The 20,908-nt window shown below is 43.2% G+C and overlaps 1 protein-coding gene across 1 annotated transcript in view; it reads left to right on the forward strand.

Annotated features, from left to right (window-relative positions):
* Positions 1 to 20,908, forward strand: part of LOC121455730 (baculoviral IAP repeat-containing protein 1a-like) — a 51,814-nt gene that overhangs the window by 11,447 nt on the left and 19,459 nt on the right. Inside the window, exons 3-11 of the mRNA XM_041663374.1 lie at positions 511 to 1,078; positions 1,921 to 2,020; positions 5,977 to 6,058; positions 6,871 to 6,922; positions 8,983 to 9,102; positions 10,103 to 10,202; positions 15,758 to 15,839; positions 17,284 to 17,341; positions 17,852 to 20,032. Of these exons, the coding sequence (XP_041519308.1) occupies positions 514 to 1,078; positions 1,921 to 2,020; positions 5,977 to 6,058; positions 6,871 to 6,922; positions 8,983 to 9,102; positions 10,103 to 10,202; positions 15,758 to 15,839; positions 17,284 to 17,341; positions 17,852 to 20,032 (3,340 nt within the window). The 5' untranslated portion in view covers positions 511 to 513. The remainder of the gene's footprint in view (positions 1 to 510; positions 1,079 to 1,920; positions 2,021 to 5,976; positions 6,059 to 6,870; positions 6,923 to 8,982; positions 9,103 to 10,102; positions 10,203 to 15,757; positions 15,840 to 17,283; positions 17,342 to 17,851; positions 20,033 to 20,908) is intronic.

Below are 20,908 nucleotides of genomic sequence, written 5' to 3' on the forward strand. Positions count from 1 at the left end.
ATGGGGTACATGACATGATTCTAATCCAAAATAACAAGCAAAAAAAAAAAAGGAAGAAGAAGAAGAAGCCTTTATAAATGGAACCAGGTCTGTTTGTCTTGTTCATCGCTGGTCCTCGTGGCACACAAGTAGACAGCGATTATTTCTTGAGTAAACAGATGAATACTGATGTTTTATAATTTCCCAAATAACTTTCCTTTCGTTTTGACAATCCAGGTATTTCTTCAATATATTCTGCCTTCTTTAAAAGCTGAGAACATGATCTGTATTTAAATTTTTTATTTCTTTTATTTGGTTGTGTGGGGCAGGGGCATGAGTATGTGTATCGCTGTGTCCATGTGGATGGAGGTCAGAGGACAACCTGTGGGAGTCAGTTCTCCTTCTACCATGTGGGTCCAGGGATTGACTACATGTGTCTTACCCACTGAGCCACTTCATGGACCCTGAATTCAAGCTTTTTATACTAAAAACCATCCTTGTCATCACCATCTGCTTTCCCTTTCCTTTTAGAAAATGGCTGCTCCCCTGGAGGCCTCTGAGGAGCGAGTTTCTGAGTTTGATTACAATTTTCTCCCTGAGCTCTCTGCTCTTCTTGATATGGACGTGGGTCAGCTTGTAAGGAGTCAAGAAGAAGAAGAGCATAAGTTACGAAAGAAAATGAAGAAAGGTTTTAACTCACAGATGCACAATGAAGCCAAACGATTAAAGACTTTTGTGACCTATGACACATTCAGTTCATGGACGCCACAGGAGATGGCAGCCGCTGGGTTTTACTATACCGGGGTGAAGCATGGTGTTCAGTGCTTCTGCTGTAGTTTAATCCTCTTTGGTACCAGCCTAAGGAAAACTCCCATAGAAAACCACCAAAGATGGCGTCCAGAATGTGCGTTCCTTTTGGGCAAAGATGTTGGGAACATTGGCAAGTATGACATAAGGGTGAAGAGTCCAGAGAAGCTGAGGGGCAGCAAAGCAAGATACCAAGAAGAGGAGGCCAGACTAGAGTCCTTTGAGAACTGGCCGTTCTATGCCCATGGGACATCGCCACGTGTGCTCTCAGCAGCTGGCTTCGTCTTTACAGGTAACTGGATTCCATTGTGTGATGTGTTTATATAAATATAAAGTTCAGTTTCATGTTTTTATTTGCAATATTTGTCAATTGTTAACGTTGTATCAGGTATAAACCTATTTTATTAAAATTCAACAACTAGTATAGAATCACTAACTTGCTCTATATGTGTTTAAGGAGAAGCGGGTTGCTTGTTCTTCCTGCCAACCGGCTAGCTTAACCCCTGAAATAATCACACAGAAATGTATTAATTAAATTACTTCTTGGTTCACTATCTCTAGTCTCTTATTGGCTAACTCTCACATCTTGATTTAACCCATTTCTATTAATCTGTGTTCACTACAAGGTCGTGGCTTACCGGGAAAGATTCAGCATGTCTGACCTGGTGTCTCCATGGTGGCTCTCTCCCTCTCTGCTTTCTTCCTCCCAGAATGCAGTTCTGTCTTCTCTACCTACCTAAGTTCTGCCCTATCAGGCCAAGCAGTTTCTTTATTAATTAACTAGTGAAAGCAACATACAAACAGAAGGACCTCCTACACCATATATGTATAAAATAAAAGGTTACTTTTCTTTAAATGTGGACATTAGAAAATATTGCTGGCTTGAGGGTGTAGCTTGGTGCCAGACTCCTTAGCTAGCATGTGCAGGGCCCTGGGGTACGCCTATGTCAGAAGACCATGGCTAGAGGGTGGAGGTCCCATGTTCAGAGGGGGTCATTTACGGCAGTGGGATTCTGAATGTAGATTCAGCCTGAGAGGTCATGAGGAGTCCATCTTGTTTCGGTACAATATGATCATCTCTAAGACACCTCTGGTGTTATTGCTGGCCAGTCAGAACATGTCACTGAATTGTAGGTAAAAGGGACACCGTGCAGTGTTTCTCCTGCGCTGGATGCTTGGGAAACTGGGAAGAAGGAGACGATCCTTGGAAGGAGCATGCCAAGTGGTTCCCCAAGTAAGTGAACAAATATTTTATGATTAAAATTTCAATTTTTTAAAAGAGCAAAATAAATTAGAGACAAAGAGGCACATTGTTGGAGTAGTCCCTTGAGTTCTAATCTTTCTCCTGTTCAGTATAGGATCACCCAGAATTTTTCAGGCAAGGAAGAGCTGGTCACAGTGATAAGTTTGAATCACACGAACTTATAGGTGGGTCTCTGTGACTTTGAGGTCATCCAGGTATACAGAGTGAGTTCCAAGACGGCCAAGGCTTTTATACAGAGAAACCCTGTATCAACCCCCACCCCCAATTTATTTCGCTTTCATTTTAAAACATTTTTTTTGGTTTGATTTGTTGCATGTGTATATAGTGTAAGTGTGGGCACATATATGGACCACAGGTTGACCTAGCCTGTCTTCCCTCTCACTCTGTACCTTGCTTGAGACAGAATCATTGAACTGAGCTCATAGATTGGCTATACTAGCTAGCAAGTGATCCTCTAGGACCTGCCTGTCTCTGCTTTTGCATGGCTAGGGTTAAAGTTATGTGTGACCATACTTGTTCACCTTGGTGTGTGTACCAGGGATTCAAACTCTAGGTCACCATGAATTTTTTTTTAAGTATTTATTTATTTATTATGTATACAATCTTCTGTCAGTGTGTGTGCCTGCAGGCCAGAAGAGGGCACCAGACCTCATTACAGATGGTTGTGAGCCACCATGTGGTTGCAGGGAATTGAACTCAGGACCTTTAGAAGAGCAGGCAGTGCTCTTAACTGCTGAGCCATCTCTCCAGCCCATGAATTTTTTTTATAATTGCACATCTGCCACTTTAAATTTTATCTTCCAGGCTGGAGAGATGGCTCAGAGGTTAAGAGCATTGCCTGTTCTTCCAAAGGTCCTGTGTTCAATTCCCAGCAACCACATGGTGGCTCACAACCATCTCTAATGGAGTTTGGTGCCCTCTTCTGGCCTGCAGGCATACACACAGACAGAATATTGTATACATAATAAATAAATAAATATTTTTTAAATAATAAATTTTATCTTCCTCCTCTGTATACTTTAAAATTTACATTTGTTTATTTATTTTTATTTATTTATTGTGTATATAGTATTCTGCCTGCATGTCTGCCTTCATGCCAGAAGAAGGCACCAAATCTCATTACAGATGGTTGTGAGCCACCATGTGGTTGCTGGGAATTGAACTCAGGACCTCTGGAAGAGTAATTAGTGCTCTTAATGTCTGAGCCCTCTCTCCAGTCACATCACCAAATACTAAGATAATGTCTTGTCAAGAAGCACTTCCTGGATTTACCTTAACTAATAAATAAGTTACTCTATGCAGGGGTGGAAATGGTGCATAAATGAAAGAAAGTAAGAATGTTTAAAGCGTTGTAAGCAGTTTCACATACTGCAGAATATGTACCGAATGAAAATGCTTGCTGGATGCAGTGCTCACACTTGTAATCCCAGCTCGAGGAAGGTGGAAACTCGAGAATTAGGAGTTCAAAACCACCCTCTGCTAAAAGAACGAGAGGACCAGATACCTAGGTTGCCCACATCCCAGTGCCACAAGAGAAAAAAAGGTTTGTGTCCAAGATTCAAGGTTTTGTTATTGCAGTGGACAGTGGTCTTCAGATTGTGCAGAGGGAACATGACCCACATAAGAAGAGAGACAGTCCAGGGGCTGGCCCCACAGCTTGAAGGAGTGAGGCTTGCTCACACAAGAAGTGCCAGATAGAGGCAGGCTTGCACATGCAGGCTGCCTGACTCCAGTCCTGAAATGAAGCACTGCCCTCTTAGATGAATGTAAAATGCAGACAATAATCTGTAGCCGTAGGCCTTGCATAAGTCTACCACACGTTACGTGCAGTAACTGCTGTCCTGTCTGTCTGTCAGCATGAGCACAGGGCTGGCTTCAGAACTCAGCCTCTAAATTTCTTGTTGTTTCATTTATCCTTAGCTTCTTAGACTTCAGTTTTGAACACTGGCTTGATCACTTCTTTTATGAAATATTGGCAAAATATCTGAATATTTTCTTTTTGATTTTAGTATAATTTTAAGTTTTGAAACATGGACTTGCTATATATCTCAGACTGGCATCAAACTCACGATTCTCCTTTCTCCGACTCCCAAGTTCTGGGATTGTAATTTGTGTCAACATGTCTGGCAATTGCAATTTTTTTTTAAAATACCATTTGAGAAAGTAATGTTGAGGTGGGAGTGTAGGCACATGCCTGTAACCCCAGGCCTTGTGAGATGGAGGCAAGAGGAGCAGGAACTCAGGGTTTTTATCTTTGCTATCCAGAGAGCCTAAGGCAAGCCTGTCCCATATAAGACCCTATCTCAAGAGAAAAAAAAGTACTGAAATGTTTTAAAAGCAAGTTGGCTTATTATAATATTTGTAAAAGGACCAATAACCTCAGTTCACTATAGTCCACCCCAGGTGCTGTGTGCTACACGGGCTGCATTCAGGCCCAGAAGAATGCATGGAGAGGGAGGAGAAGTGGAGCCAGAATCCCTGGCCACCACAGACATCGAATCATGTGACCTTTTGAGTCATGTGATTGAGTTCATCTTCTTATGTGATTAGAAGGGACCAGGGCATTTCAGCATCCCATTGATGAAAGAGCTCTCAGCCCACTCCTCACCACACCATCAGAAAGAAACGTTCTTGTCAGTTAGAGCAATACTGTTTAGTCTTCAAAGTAGCTTAGTTTTTATGGAAAAGGAATGCCTTGCAGGAAGCTGTTCAATATACTTTGTAAAAAGTCAAAATTAAAAGGTTAATACCTGTTACTTTAAAAAAATTATCATGGTCTTTTTGTTTAGTAGGTGAAATATGGTACAACGAATTTTCATATTTTCTCTTTACTATTAGTGACTGATCTGCCATGGGAACTAGGCTTATCCCCTCAGAAAGGCCGAGTTCTCCCCACTCTGTCTCTGTGCCAGTCTCTCTGATGCTTTTTTTTTTTTTTACACCACAGTGCTGTGGTGTGTGCTTACAGCTGAAGCTGCTCCTGAGGCTGAAGATTGCTTCAGGCCAGGAGGTTATCACCAGCCTGGGCCACACAGGGACGCCCCATTATAAAATAAAAATAAAAGTGATCTGAAGATTCAGTTGTGAATAACCACATGTGTTGTCACTCATATAAATAAAAAACAGTGGTGCTTCTCATGAGAAACGTTGGAGTGAATTTTCTAACAATATATTTTAATTATGCCCCCCTCAACTCTCCAGTTCTTCCCAGATCTTCCCCAATTCACCACCCACACTGCTCAGCCAACTTTATGTTTTCTGTGTTTCAGCACAGACACACACACACACACACACACACACACACACACGGAAACCAAAATAAATAAATAACAAGTAAGACAACCAAACAAAACCCCCAAATGAAAGGGATGCCCATAAAAATAATATGGAGTTTATTTTGTGTTGGCCATCTCTTCCTGGGCCTGGGGCCTGTCCTGGAGTGTGGTTGTTATACCCAGTGACACTTCACTGGAGGAAACCGATTTCCCTTCATCAGCAGGGATCATTTGCAAACAGCTTCTTTTTTTTTTTTTTTTTTTTTTTGGTTTTTCGAGACAGGGTTTCTCTGTGGTTTTGGAGCCTGTCCTGGAACTAGCTCTTGTAGACCAGGCTGGTCTCGAACTCACAGAGATCCGCCTGCCTCTGCCTCCCGAGTGCTGGGATTAAAGGCATGCGCCACCACCGCCCGGCCTTGCAAACAGCTTCTTGATTAAGAGTCAGACTCTGTGTCTATATGCCCTCTGAGTCCGGGGCCCCATCTGGTTTGGGTCTGGGCAGGACTTGTGCCTACTATTGGGGCAAGGCTTTTTTTTTTTTTTTTTTTAACAGTTTTACTGATGTATAAAGTCCAGTGGTTTTATAGGTTTTATCAAATGCTCATTGTGTTTGAGAACACCTCTATTTATTGGGATGTATTTTAATTATAGGTGTGAATTTCTTCGAAGTAAGAAATCCTCAGAGGAAATTGCCCAGTATATTAAAAGCTACGAGGGATTTGTCCATGTTACGGTAATTCACAGCAGCAAACTCTTCCCACTGGTGTGGAGTCATTGAGGAGTTTTATTTTTTCATAGATTTCATGCTCCTACATCTCATCCGCAGAGTGGAGACGCAAAAGTCTTGCTAAGCTGCAACCATGTAGACGTGGTTTTTCAGGCAGACTTTGGGTGGCTTCTGCTACTTTCTCCGTCTTCTCTCTGACTGAGCCCACTTCCCCAGTTTCTTTTTGCTGCCCCCATCTAGGTGCCCGACCCAGTCTTCTGTCCTAGTACCTGGTGACAGCAGGGCTCTCAGAGCTGGCTCCCGCCCCTGGTTGTCTAGGGTCTACACTAGTAGGGACTTCCCAGTGGTAAGCGGTGAGAAACTTAGCCCACACAGAAGCCAAAGGAGAATGGAATGGCTGATGACCCAGAGGCTGTGTCTGCAGAGAGCAGGGCTGAGAGTCTGGGCGCAGTTTTCTCAGAGGGAGAGTTGCCCAGTTGGAAAGGTCCTTCTGAGGGGAGCTTCCTTCCCATGGCGCAGTTCCCCCTGAGCCAAATGCATCTGTGTGTGTGACTGCAGTTCTGTTGCTGAGCTGCGTGTCTGTTGAGAGTGACCCCGAGAAAGCTCCCATTTGCACAGGTAAACATTCGCTGCTGTCTGTACTGCATAAAATTCCCGAGATCAACAGAAATCGGACTAAAGGTCTGCTTTGCCAACACTTCCGCTGCTCTAGTGAAATGTCGCTTTAGTGCTGGGGGGCAGGGGAGTCCTTCAGTTGCAGCTCACAGACAGACGTCTATTTTATAAATCAGTTAGTAATCTGAATTTTTTTCCTTCAGGGAGAACATTTTCTGAATTCCTGGGTCAGAAGAGAATTACCTATGGTGTCAGGTAAAACCTCAGGCACTTTCTAAATGCTTTGCTTGTTTCTTTCCTTTCAGCAAGTGAGTTGAAAGCCAGTCTGGTTTTAACCAGTTCTGTTTCCAGGACAGCCAGGCGGGGCTGAAGGAAGGAAAGGAAGAAGAAAGGGAGGGAGGTAGGGAGGGAGGAAGAGAGGGAGGGAGGGAGGGAGGGAGGAAGAGAAGGGGGGAAGGAGGGAGGGAGGGAAGGAGGGAGGAAGGAAGGAAGGAAGGAAGGAAAGGAGAAAGAAGAAAATAATCAACCTACATTCTAAAACAAGCAAGCAAACAAACAATAATAAACAAACAAATAAATAAATGAGGCAAGTTGGTTGACTCCCTGATTGTGTTTTTTGTCCCCGTTCTTTCTTAAACAACACTAAAAGAGAGAAAAGAAAAATAACAACAATAAATAAATGAACAAATAAATATGCATACATACAAAAAGGCAGCTCCCTGGTCATTTATTTTCCCCTGCTTCTTTAGGAAAAAAGCAGCACACACACACACACACATACACACACACACACACACACACACACAAAACCCAAAGACAAGCAAATTTTACCAGCTGTCCCATTCTTAATAAATAAAAAAATTAAAAGGATGACTAATTGACCTCCATCTAAAGCTTTTAGAAAAAAAAATCTACAGAGCCAACTGATCAACCTCTGTGTTCAATAAAAAGACAACCAACTATAGGTCAACCTGTATACAATATTAGTATATATTAAAAAAATCACTAAAAGAAAAAAATAAATTATACTGCCTACCCCATCCTTATTTAAATAAGAAATTTTTAAAAATTTTAAAATAAAAATTCAATAAATTACACCACCAGCCCTGTTCTTATTAAAGAAGAAAAATTTAAGAGGCCAGCTGGTCAACCTCCATTTAAAAGCTTTAGAAACAAATTCCACAGAGTCAACTGGTCAACTTCCATGTTCAATAAAAAGACAACTAACTGGTTGACCTATATATTAAAAAAAAAGTTCAGTCAGGTCATCATATCTGGTTGACCCACGTCCAAGAGGAAGAAAAGAGCAGCTAAGTCCAGCCATATCTGGTTGACCCAAAGGGCAGGGTTTTTTTTGCCAAAAGAATATATGTATTGAGCATTTTAAGAGCTAGTAAGGCCTGGGTATAATGGCACACACCTAATCCCAGCATGTAGGAGGCAGAGACAGGCACATTTCCGTGTGCTCAAGGCCAGCCTGGTCTACATATTGAATTCCAGGCTAGCCAAAGCTACATAGTAAGACCCTGTTTTCAAAAACCACAAACAAAACAAACTAATAAGGGTTGGGAGTACCTTTAGAGAACAAAGGTCTTTAGAGAACAAAGACCCGGGCTCTATCTCCAGAATCCATGTGAAAAAGCAATGTGTGGCAGTATGGGCTTGTGATCTCAGCACTGGGAGGCAGGCATGTCCATCCTTAGATATCCATAGCCAGATAACCTAGTTGGCTTAGTGAGTTCAAGGCAAATGAGGGACTTTCTCAAAAAAAAGGGGGGGGGGAGTATTGAAAAATAACAGTGAACGTTGTCTTCTGGTCTCCTTGTATGTGCCCACAATGCACATGTGCCCACACACATACAGGTACCTGTACACACATGGAACACATACATACACATGTCAGTGGGGGGGGGAGGTAGAGGAGGAAGAGGAGAGAGAAACTAAGAGCTGAATATGCTCCTTGAAATGAGTGATGGAAAATGATCAGAGGAAGGAAGCCAAAGAGAAACTGAAGTGCCAACCTGCTCCTCCCAGAGAACACACATCGTGGTCCTAGGGAGCTATTCCCTATTATTCCATGGTTCGATAGAAGTAAAAAGTAAAATAAAATGAAGACATATAGACTGTAAAAATATTTTTCTTAGTTATTCTTGGATTGTATCTTTTATTCTTTTGTGCTTTTCTAACCACTCTCAATTATTTTGATGCAAGCACAGTACATCAGATCATTCCATCTACTCACACAGCTAACTTGAACTTTTCAAATGCTGGTCTCATATACATCTGTTTTTTTCTCTCTCCCCACAACTCCCAAGCTTACTGCAATGATAGTGTCTTTGCTAATGAAGAGCTAAGGCTGGACACTTTTAAGGACTGGCCCCAAGAATCACCCGTGGCTGTTGAAGATCTGGTCAGAGCAGGCCTTTTCTACACAGGTGAGTCAGTATTTGTGTCCATCTGTTGCTAAGGAAGAATGGGAGAAAGTAGGGTGTGGATCACTTTTTACCATATAGTGCTCACAGGAGAAACAAAATTCATTTCCTTAGTTTCAACCTATGAAGGATCTTCCACAAGTTCCTCATCTCTCTTTTGCTGCTGCCCCTCAGAAGCTCCACTTGGTAATAGACGAAACTCATTCCCCTCAGCTGGGTCACTGCCTAAAGTACAAGGAGAGGAAGGAAAAGATACGATGCCCTCCCTGGTTATCTTGCTAATGTTCCTCCTACCAGGTGCACTCCTGAGTTGAGATGGAGTTTTGTGTGGCTCTGTCACTGTGGTAACGTAGTACTGTGTGGTTGTCAGAGCAGTTCAGAATGTGAATTGTGGAGACACTTTACCTAACAGACGTGTTCCACTGGCACGAACGGTCTTTTTACCTCACAGTCTTAACCCTTTGTCCCTTCTTTATTGCGTCTCCTCTTGCCAGCCTTCATCAGGTCTCATGGGCAACGTGCTCCTATTTTTAGTGAACTAGACCTGGAAACAACGTGGGAAGAGACAAGGAATTCTTCACGATCTCACTTACAGAGAGCCCCTAAGCTTGCTCCTGTGTTTCTCCACCTCCGTTCCTCACGTGTCTTCTTTCTTATTGATTGCCTGTCTGTGAGAGTCCACCATGTCATCATTGTCCAAATCAGACAGAAATCTCTACTCCCACGGAGCTTCTGTTCTTTGAAAATCTCTTAGAATGACAGGGCTGAGATGGTCAAAATACACAGTGCACAGGAGCATTCAGTGACTGTTGCTGGCCACCCCATTGGAGGACCGAGAGTCCCCTGTGAACTGTTGCCCCCCATGACCCATGCATGACTTTGCCACACAATTCAATTGGGGATGTAAATAGGGTTTTACTCTCAAGATCTTGAGTTATTATCTGCGTGTGAGTTGATACGCATGTGTTGGAGTAACACACTGACCACATTTTCTTACTTCTAGGCATAAGGGACATGGTCCAGTGTTTCTCCTGTGGTGCATATATGTGGAAATGGGAGGAAGGTGACGACCCATTAGAAGATCACACCAGATTTTATCCCAAGTGAGCAGGATGAATTCCCATAACTTTGAATGTACTTCAGCGGTTATTCCGTCACTGCTCTCAAACCTGCTTTCTCTGTGGATAGTCTCTGCCCATCTTCCGGTTCCCACTATGAAGGACACATACTTTATCTTCATGTCCTTCCTCCCATGACATCTTCCCTGTCTAGCTTTCCTCTCATAGTTAGACTTGGTTTTTACTGGATATATATATATATATATATATATTGGTTTTTCAAGACAGAGTTTCTTCTCCGTGCTGCTTTGGAGCCTGTCCTGGAACTAGCTCTTGTAGACCAGGCTTGCCTCGAACTCACTGAGATCTGCCTTCCTCTGCCTCCCGAGTGCTGGGATTAAAGGCGTGTGCCACCACCACATGGCAATATATATGCTTTTAAAGACGGGATCTTGCTATATAGCTCATACCATTCCAAACTGTCTATGCAGCCCAGTTGAATTTGAAGTCATGACTTCCTTCATCAGCCTCTAAAGTGATGAGTGTCCAGGATGTGCGTGGCAGTTTCATACTGTTTTGATTCCTTTGATTAGAAACTACTTTCCCCCTCCTAGAAGCTTTTAGAATTTCCTATTTCCAATATCTAAGATTTCACACATAATATTTCTTTTTTTAAAAAAATTTTTTTTTTCCCAATGCTGGGAATGGAACCAGTAAATTGGGCGACTCTCATCCCCTTTCTGTGCTTCAAGTTTATTTTTACTCATTTTCTACACATAAAAAACTCTCTAGAAATGTTCAGTTGCAAGAAGAAATTTGTTATTTTTACTAAGTAATTATCTTGAATTTTTTCAGAACTAAATACCAGTATGTGCAGAGTTAAATGTGAGTGTTTTGACTGGACAGTGGTGCACACCCGCAGTCCTAGTTCTCAGAGAAGACACTGTGTGGTTTTCTTTCATATGAAATCATTTAGTACGAGTGACTTTAAAACCACTTTATTTTTAAAGTCAAGCAAGTGAATACAGAAAAGCACAGTTGAAGATGTCTTTTGGTATGGCAGCCTTTGCAGGCTTGGAGAGCGTAGCCGCATGGAAGCCCGCTGTTCTGTTCTGTTCCACAGGTGCCCTTTGGACATCGAAAGCATAAGTAAAGTTGCACTACATTATTTTGATGCTAGAAGAATTTAAGTTTTGTTTAACTTTTAAAGACAACGCTCTGTTTGTGAGATAGAATGGTGATAGTAGGACAAACCCTTAGACATATTCTTCTAAAGGCTATTACTATATATTAGTTTTAAGTAATAATGGGTTTAATTTTGACATTTTTATACATGTATACAGTGTAGTTCAGTTATGTTTACCACCATCCCCCTGTTACCCTCACTTGTCTTCCTTTCACTCCCATTAACTCCTCCTCTTGGGAGCATGTGTTGGAGGCCAGCTGGGACTCCATAGTGAGATCCCATCTAAACTTCCTTAACTAAGACTGTTTTATTCTCATTGTGAGTTTGAAGATGCTTGAGAGCAAGGCTCACTTTTTTCTTTTTACTTGTGTGTAGTAGATAGTAAATTGGGAAGACAGGGCCTTCTTAATCCTTGTGCTGATAAGTTAGGATGCAGTCTAGTTTCATTTAGAGCTTTTTCTAAAAAAAAAAAAGTCTATCAACTCCATCTTTATGTGAAATTTTTTTTGTTTCTTCTGCCTCTTTTTTATTTTAAATTACCAACTGTCTTTATGTTAGTACCCAGAATATTTTCATGTACGTTTGTGGTGGTTTAGATGAGAAATGTCTGCCATAGCTCATATATCGGAACCCCGAGTCCCTAGTTTGTGGCATTGCTTGGGAAGGTTATAGAACTTTTAGGTAGAGGATCCACACTGGAAGAAATAAGCCACTGGAAGTGTGCTTTGAGTGTGTATAGCCCTGCTATACTTCCAGTTAGTCCTCTCTGTTTCCTATGTTTAGTGGATTTTTTTAAATCTTTGGGGGCCCACCAGACAGCACCCAAATAAGTACATGGAGACTTAGTCTTACTTATGAATACCTGGCCTTAGCTTGGCTTGTTTCTAGTCAGCTTTTCTAACTCAAATAAATTATCCTGTTTTCATTTCTCTTTAACTATGTTTTGCCTCTTGGATTTTTACCTTTATTTGTTCTATTTTCTTTCTTTCTTTCCTTTTTACTCTGTGGCTGGCTGTGTGGCTGGCCCAATGGCATCTTCCTCTCCTTTTCCTTTTTTCACTCCTCTGCTAGATTTCTCCTATTTATTCTCTCTGCCTGGCAGCCTTGCCTATTTCTTTCTCCTGCCTTGCTATAGGCCATTCAGCTCTTTATTAGACCAATCAGGTGTTTTAGGCAAGCAAAGCAGCACAGTCAGGTTCCTGGTGTGGGTGTGGCTAGGGGACAGCAGAGGCTGAGTGGAAGAGACTTGTAGGTTCTGTACTGCTTCCTGCTGGCTCTCTCCTGGAGGCCAGATGGATGTGGCTATAATGTCCACCCTGTAGTACTGGCTTGCCTGTTTGTGATGCTCAAATAAATGGAAGCATAGGGCATGATTCTTTAGAGGTTGGCTTGTTTTGTTTCACATTGTTTCTCAGACTAGCTTAGAAGTATGAACACGTTTTTAGTTCACTTGTTTTTTGGCACATAGCTTACAATAACTTATTCGTGCTGTTGATTTAATGCTTGGGCTATTTTGAGTGTTGCCCTGTGGATATTCGCCTATGTATTTTCTAATGCTCATATGTCTTTCTCGAAGACACAGAAGAAAGTATGGAATCTTAGTTGTACTGATGCACATTCCTACTAACATAGATAAGCTTACACTGCTCTGAAACTTTTCAACTTGACATTGTATTGTGGGTGTTGTGGTACAGGCGTGGGCTCAAGCAAGTCCGTCGAAAGAAGGCTCAGAGACACTTTGAGAATGAACTTAGCCTTTTGCAGCTGCAGGGGTCTCCAGCCTTGATGGACTGAAGTACTTCCCCTTCACCCAGGGCATTTTTATTTTTCTCAATATTTACAATTATGCCAGTTGATCTCATATGCTCAAAACAACCTGATGAAGCTTCTAAAAATACAATGCCAAGCACAGTCTTGGTAAAGGGTTTCTCTCCCAACCTTTGTATCTTGGGAAGCTCTCAGACAAGATTCACATAGAGCAACAAAAGGTATCTGTTTCTTGGAGTTAAATATTCACCTCTGTTCTTTGCAACCCTGCTTCTCGTCAGTTTCAATGGTTTTTCTCATTGTTGCTGCCATCTCAGTGATCTTGTCAACACTTGCTTGTAACTCTTTCCCATTTGTTTCCAAGTGCTTCCTCTCCAGTGCCCGTGGAAGTGCTTTAAGGATGTGCAGAGATGTACCACGGAAGAGCCGCCTGCTGTTGTTGAGATGTGCTAGGCTAACCTTGACTGTGGCTCTTCTGACTGCAGTATCACATCTCGGTCATCATTTTTCTATCCCTCAGCACTCTATAAACTTTTGTTTCAGGTACTTGCTCATTCTTAGTTTCAGTGCAGACTGGTGTTCTTCCAAAAATGTCAGCTCTTTGTCCTCTTGCTGGATTCTCACAGCTAGCGTGACTGTGGTTGACGTCTTGCAACATCATTAAGTTCTTGATTATTTTCCCGATGCTGCTAATTTGCTTCCACTCACTTGCTGAGAGTAGTGAGTGGTCTGCTCAGTGAGAGACTGCTGTATTTTCCCGGTCTCTCAACCTTTCAACAAGGACTTTGGTGCCAGAAAGTTCCTTCCCTTTCTCAGTTGCAGAGAGGAGCTCCGTGGAGCATGGATAGGGGTGGTGGCTGGGCCGGGGGCAGGTCCCTGGACTCACTCAGGAGTGTGTTATTTCACTCACTTGGTTTTGGTACCCCTCAGCTGTCAGTGACAGCAACAAGGACCTTCGAGACTGAGGTACCCAGAAGACTGTTCCTATGCTCTTACTCTACCTCTAGGGAGTGGATGCACAGCCCTGGAAAGACAGCAGAGGTGACTGAGAGGCCCACACTCTGACCCTATTCCAGGCTGAGATAAGTCTCCAGGTTTTGTTTCTCTGTTGTCTCTCTGTCCCCTGCTTATCCACAGAGATGGCTTTTCTCTTTTTTTCACTCTTAGAAATTTATTTATTTTAGTGTGTGTGTGTGTGTGTGTGTGTGTGTGTCATGGAATGCCCTCCATCACTGTACCCTGTCTCTTGAGTCTCTCATTGACCTGGAGCTAGGCTAGAGTCCATCAGTGCTATGTGGGGAGCAGGAAATCTGGAGTGAAAGTACATTATTGACAGCTGCAGGGCCATGTCAAGCATCTCAGTGCCTCAGATCCTTCCCCTGCAGTGTGGATGTTGACAGTGTGTTAGTGTGTGCAGAGTGCATCCACTGATGCTTCCTCCTATCTGATGTTTACAGCCCAAGGCTGCTTTCCTTTAGAGACCTCCTACAGAGACTAGCTAACCCTCCTCCTCTTCCCCATGTTGTATATAGTAAAGGGACTGAGTTTCTGAGTTGAGTAGGGGCTCACCAGAGTGAGCACACCCACCAGCTCCCAGCTCTTCTGTATCTGTGTCATTTCTTCCCCCCTGTGTTACCCCAGTTAGGTTTCCAGGGCCAAGCCATTTGACAGTGCAGGCTACTAGTTTTGGGTCTCTATGTTCATTTTATCTGTTTGTATAGACAGACATTAACTATATGCACTCCCCCACCCTGTGCTCCATATATTCTCACCATCACTTACGAGCCACATGCACTAAGTTGTGGAAAGTCAAAGTGAAAGACCCTCAGGGAGGACCTTCCCTCAGAAGGAGACCCCTAGACCCAAGGAACAGTCCGAGACCACTGGCTGCAACCGGCAAGAGGTTTTTTTATTGAGAGTACACAGGTACCTGAGGGTGGCAGAGTCTATTCAGAAGACTTGCCAGAGTCTATTCAGAAGACTTGCGAGCCCTCAGGCTAGGCAGGAGGTCTTTTATATGGAAACGGGTGGCAGAAGCAGGCATACAGAAGCAGACGCATGGTTACAGGGATCCCATTGGTCCTTTCAAATGTGGCCAGGGGTTTACTTGAGGACAAACCCCCTGGCTCTTGGCTGGGGACACAAACATCTGATTATAGCTGACTAGGCTCTATCTAGGGCATATGGGGTCTTCCCCAGAACTCTTCGTTGCCCCCCTAGGCCAGATATCTGACCGCAGATATCCTGTTTGGCTGCCTAGGAGTACTGACCTTACCCTGAACTTTACTTGTTTGTTTTAAAGCCTTGCAAAATGGCGTTACAGCAGCTAAGCTGGGGTCTTTCAAAAGTATATTATTATTATTATTTTGTTTAAGACAGGGTTTCTCTGTGTCATCCTGGCTGTCCTGGAACTCACTCTGTAGACAGACTACCTTGAACTCACAGTCTACCTCTGCCTCCCTAGTGCTGGGGTTAAAGTTGTTAGCCACCACTACCCAGCTGTGAAAGTCTTATATGATAACCACTGAAAGAGTCACAGAAAATGTTAGCTTTCCATTTCATTCTTATTTTTGTCCCTGTGTTAAAAACTCAATACAAATGCTTACTTGCATGGAACTATTTTTTGACTTTTTTCTCCTCTGCTTAGCTGTGTCTTTCTGCAAAACCTAAAGTCCTCTACTGAAGTGATTCCAGCCTTTCAGAGCGACTCTGCACTTCTGAAAGCCATGGTAATGGACCCCACCCCTTCTCAGACTTGGCAGTTCTTGATCCTGTAGTTGAACGCTGTTTTGAACAGCAATTGCCCATTGTCAGTATAGGGTTAAATAAATTCTACAAATCTTTACTAAGCAACTATGATCTGATAGCTGCATATGGGACTTCACAGTGAACAGAAGACGCACCTAACACTACCTTTCCAAGTGACAGGACTGTAAGCTTGTGTGCCAACATACATAGCTGAGTTTTTATTATTGTCTTGCTTTATTTTTTGTAGTTCAAATGCAGGCAAGGACTCTGTAACTGACCTACATCGCTGACCTGTAGATGTGTTTCCTTAACAAAAGCAATGTGTAGCAAAATTGTAATCTAGATAATAGTTTGAACCCGACATTACTCAGGGATGCAAACTACCAACTGAGTAGTCACACACATGTCCTCACCTGGAGGTGGTAAGGCAGTAGACTATGGATGTCACTCCCCAGAAGAACTAAAGCTTGGCATGATGCCCCGTGCCTGCAAACAGGAACTCTGGAGACTGAGGCACAAGGCTAGCTATAAGTTTAAGGCCACCCTTAACTATGAGTCTCCTTATTAAAAATAACCAAACAGGGGAGGGAAATCAAAACAAAAGGAAAAACAACTTGGGTCAATTGACTAATGTCTTGTATTTGTAATTTTAAAATGACATTGAAGTCACTGAAGATGTAGCTCAACTGGCAAAATGTTAGCCCAGTATACACGAAGTCCTGTGTATCCTCAGCACTGATCGAACTGGATGTGGTAGAATACCTGGAGTCATAGCAGTGGGAGGTAGAGGCAGGGGGATCAGATGTTCAAAGTCCTGGTCAACACAACTAAGTTTGAGGCCAGTCTAAGTTAAACAAGTCTATGTTTGAAAAACAGAAACAAAAATAAAAAGCAAGACATTGAAGCCAGGTGTTATGATTCATGCATTTAATCCCAGCACTTGGGAAATAGAGGAGGATCACTGCAGCCTATGTCAAACCTTTTCTCAAAAAGAGAACACAAAAAACTGTGTGTGTGTGCATGCATACATAATAACTTTTCTCTACCCTAGTATGTGGTATTACATATGTAGTTGCTAGTAACCAAGGATGGAGCCCATATACAATGCTTTTTGCAGGACCATTCTTGTTCTAGACGCTACAATTTTGATTACCCCCATAGCAATCACCCATAGAGAGGATGTATATCCTATGCATGCACCATCTAGGAACACACTCTTGCAGACGTGTGAGATTAACTCTTTCATATCTGGAGCACTCTTCCTTCAGTCAGCACCGAGTGTAGGCTGTGTTTAGAAGATGTTGGGTTTTGATTGATTGTATTATCAATTTGGTTGATAATATTGATTATGTTATCAGTGATAACATAATATCCAATCTTGATTTAAGACCCAGTTTTGATTTAATAACGGATTCTCGTTCAAAGGACAGCACAGGGGAAAGCGATCATGGGGACCCAGCGGCAGTTCACTCCACCATAGCCGGTAAGCACTGGAAAGCAACATGGGATTGTGTGTGTTTGTACCTAGGGATTTAAAAGGAAAGTGTATTTGTGAATGTCCAGGGAGCTCTAGAGAGGAAAGAACAGACACGGAGAGTACTGTGGAGGAGAGCGTGTCAGCATTCCTGTGACATCTTGAGAATTAAGGACTAATGACACAGTCCTTGTGTCAGGTCCCAACCAGGCAGCGTTAAAGGTCTTAAGCAGCAAGCCGGTTTCCTGAGATCTTCAATGGGAAGTTGGAATGGCAGAGTATTCTTGATAAGCACACATTATGTCTAAGTCCCCAGGTCAAATAGAACACTTGGACACATGATCCCACATTCTGATGATATGAAAAGGTCTGAGAGGATCTAAAGGGAGATCATGGACATTGGAGGAAAGTCCTAATCTGTCCCTAGCAAACAGGCAGAACAATGTAACAGACACCACAGCTTTAGGATCGAGGGATTTGACTGCATCTCCTACAGGGTCTCCCTTCTTCCCTCCACAGATGATGCTCCAAGTGAAGCCCATGGAAGTGAATGTCCATCCAGTGGTTCCTCCCTTCTCTCCACAGACCTGGCTCACAGGGAAGCCCAGTGGTTTCAAGAGGCAAAGAGTCTGAGTGAGCAGCTGAGAGGAGCCTACACCAAAGCCACTTTCCGCCACATGGATTTGCCAGAGGTGTGTTCCAGCTTAGGCACTGACCACTTGCTTGGGTGTGATCTGTCCATCGTCTCAAAGCACATCAGCAGGCCAGTGCAAGAGGCCATGATGCTTCCTGAGGTCTTCACCAACTTCAGCTCTGTCATGTGTGTGGAGGGGGAGACCGGCAGTGGGAAGACAACCTTCCTGAAGAAAACAGCTTTCCTCTGGGCATCAGGATGCTGTCCCCTGCTGAACAGGTTCCAGCTGGTCTTCTACATCTCCCTGAGGTCCACCAGACCAGACCAGGGGCTGGCCGACATCATCAATGCCCAACTCCTAGAGGCAGGAGGATACGTTAGTGACGTGTGCCTGAGCAGCAGCATCCAGCAGCTAAGGCACCGGGTGCTGTTCCTGTTGGATGACTACCGTGGGATGGACTCACTGCCCCAAGCCATACAAACACTGATTACAAAAAACTACTTGTCACGAACCTGCCTATTGATCACTGTCCATACAAACAGGGCCAGGGCCATCCGCCCATACCTAGACACAATCCTAGAGATCCAAGAGTTTCCTTTCTATAATACTGTCTCTGTACTAAGGAAGTTCTGCTCACATGATATAACCCGTGTGGAAAAGTTAATGGTATACTTTGGAATGAATGTGGATTTGCAGGGAATTCACAAAACCCCCCTCTTCGTGGCAGCAGTCTGTACTGACTGGTTTAAAAATCCTTCTGACCAGTCCTTACATGATGTGGCAGTTTTCAAGTTCTATATGAAATACCTTTCCTCACAGCACAAGGCTACGCCTGAGCCTCTCAAGGCCACTGTGTCCTCGTGTGGTCAGCTGGCCTTGCGAGGGCTTTTCTCATCTTGCTTTGAGTTCAGTAGTGAGGACCTCACAGAAGCAGGAGTCGATGAAGATGAAGATCTGACCACCTGCCTGATGAGTAAATTCACAGCCCAGAGACTGAGCCCAGTCTATCGGTTCCTAAGTCCTTTGTTCCAAGAATTTCTTGCTGCCATGAGGCTGACTGAACTCCTGAGTTCAGAAAGAAAGGAAGACCAAGATCTGGGACTTGATTATTTGAGACAGATTAACTCACCCTTGAAGGCTATGGGTGTCTACAACAATTTTTTGAAGTATGTCTCCAGCCACCCTGCATCAAAGGCAGCGCCAATGGTTGTGTCTCACTTGCTTCAGTTGGTGGATGATAAAGAGTCGCTGGAGAACATGTCTAAAAATGAGCATTATGGGAAGCTCCACCAAAAAACTCTTCAGATGATGAAGTTAATTAAAGAAATGTGGCAGTTATCTCCTGAAGCTTTTTCCTCATTCATCTCAGAACATCTATTGAGCGTTGCTCTAAACATTGCTTATGAAAGCAACACTGTCGCTGCATGTTCTCCAATTATTTCACAGTTCCTTCGAGGGAGAACACTGGCTTTGAATGTCCTGAATTTCCAGTACTTTGAGGACAACCCAGAGAGCCTGCTACTGTTGAGGTGTGTAAACGTCTCCATAAATGGACATAAAATGCCACCAAGAGTCTTTAGTTACTCAGTCATGGAAAAATGTTTTGAATCATTACAGCTACCAACAGTAGATGAGGACTACGCTCCTGCCTTTGAACATATGAAGGAATGGGAGAAAAATTTAGCTGAAAATGAAGATAATGTGAGGAATTTCATGAACAGCCAACCTCTGCATCCACCCAACATCAGTGCTGGCTATTGGAAACTGTCACCCAAGCAGTACAAGATCCCTAGGCTGGAAGTTGCAGTGGCCAACATGGATCCCGCAGACCAAGCACTGCTCCAGTTCCTAATGGAAGTCTTCTCAGCATCACAGAATATCGAACTCCTTTTGAACCACAGCAATGGCTTTCTTGAAAGCATCCGCCCTGCTCTGGAGCTGCAGAAGTCCTCTGTCACCAAGTGCTCCATGTGTGGACTGGAGCTCAGCGCAGCAGAACAGGAGCTGCTTCTTACCCTGCCTGCCCTGCAGTCTCTTGAGGTCTCAGGAACAAACCAGTTACCAGGTAACCCTGAGTGTCACATACCCATTCTGGCTGGCACTGTGTTTTCTCGTTGTGAGTTTTAGATGAATGAAGCTTCTCAGGCACAAGGTCATAAATGTGTCTTGAGAGAAGAGATCTGATCACTTTCACTGTTCGGGGCAGTGTATAAATCAGTGAAAGGTCCTGAATCACAGGATGGGCTTGAAGTCACTCAGACAAAACTAGGAAAACATTACCATCCCTCTCGTCATCATTCCTCTCCCAAGGTTGTTAATAAGTTTGGATTGCTTGTTATCGGTAAATGATGGTCTGTGGGTAAGACAATAATGTAGAATCGTCTGCACCCTGGCTGCCTGAAGGAGGAGGGGATTTAGCTCTGCAGAGGATTTTTTTACACAAGTAAATATTTATGTCTTCTTCTAAGATGGCAGCAGGGATAAACTGTGTGCCGAACGATTCCTCAGAGAAGTGGAACGACCCTTTCACAAGGATCGGTCGCCTAAGATCATCAGACATCTCAGACCTTTGCATTACGGTCCATAACAGCAGCAAAATTACAGTTAGGAAGTAGCAATGAAAATAATTTTATGGTTGGAAGTCAGCACAACATGAAGAACTGATTTAAAGGGTTGCAGCATTAGGAAGGTCGAGAACCCCTGCTCTGAGCAATGTTTGATCTTTTTAATAGACTTTATAATGATTTTTTTATATATTGATTTTATTTTATCATTATTTTTTTTTGTGTGTATGTGTTCATGTGCATGTATGTGGATACCTCAGAGGCCAGAAGAGAATGGCAGATCCTTGGAGCTTTGGTTACAGGCTGTTGTGTGCTGCCTAATGTGGGTGCTAGGAACCTCACTGGGGTCCTCTGCAAAACAAGAGCTCTTGATTGCT

This window comes from Microtus oregoni, unplaced genomic scaffold (assembly GCF_018167655.1).
Source record: "Microtus oregoni isolate MIOR12 unplaced genomic scaffold, Mior012 000014F_ref0000157, whole genome shotgun sequence".
In the NCBI taxonomy this organism is placed as follows: Eukaryota; Metazoa; Chordata; class Mammalia; order Rodentia; family Cricetidae; genus Microtus; species Microtus oregoni.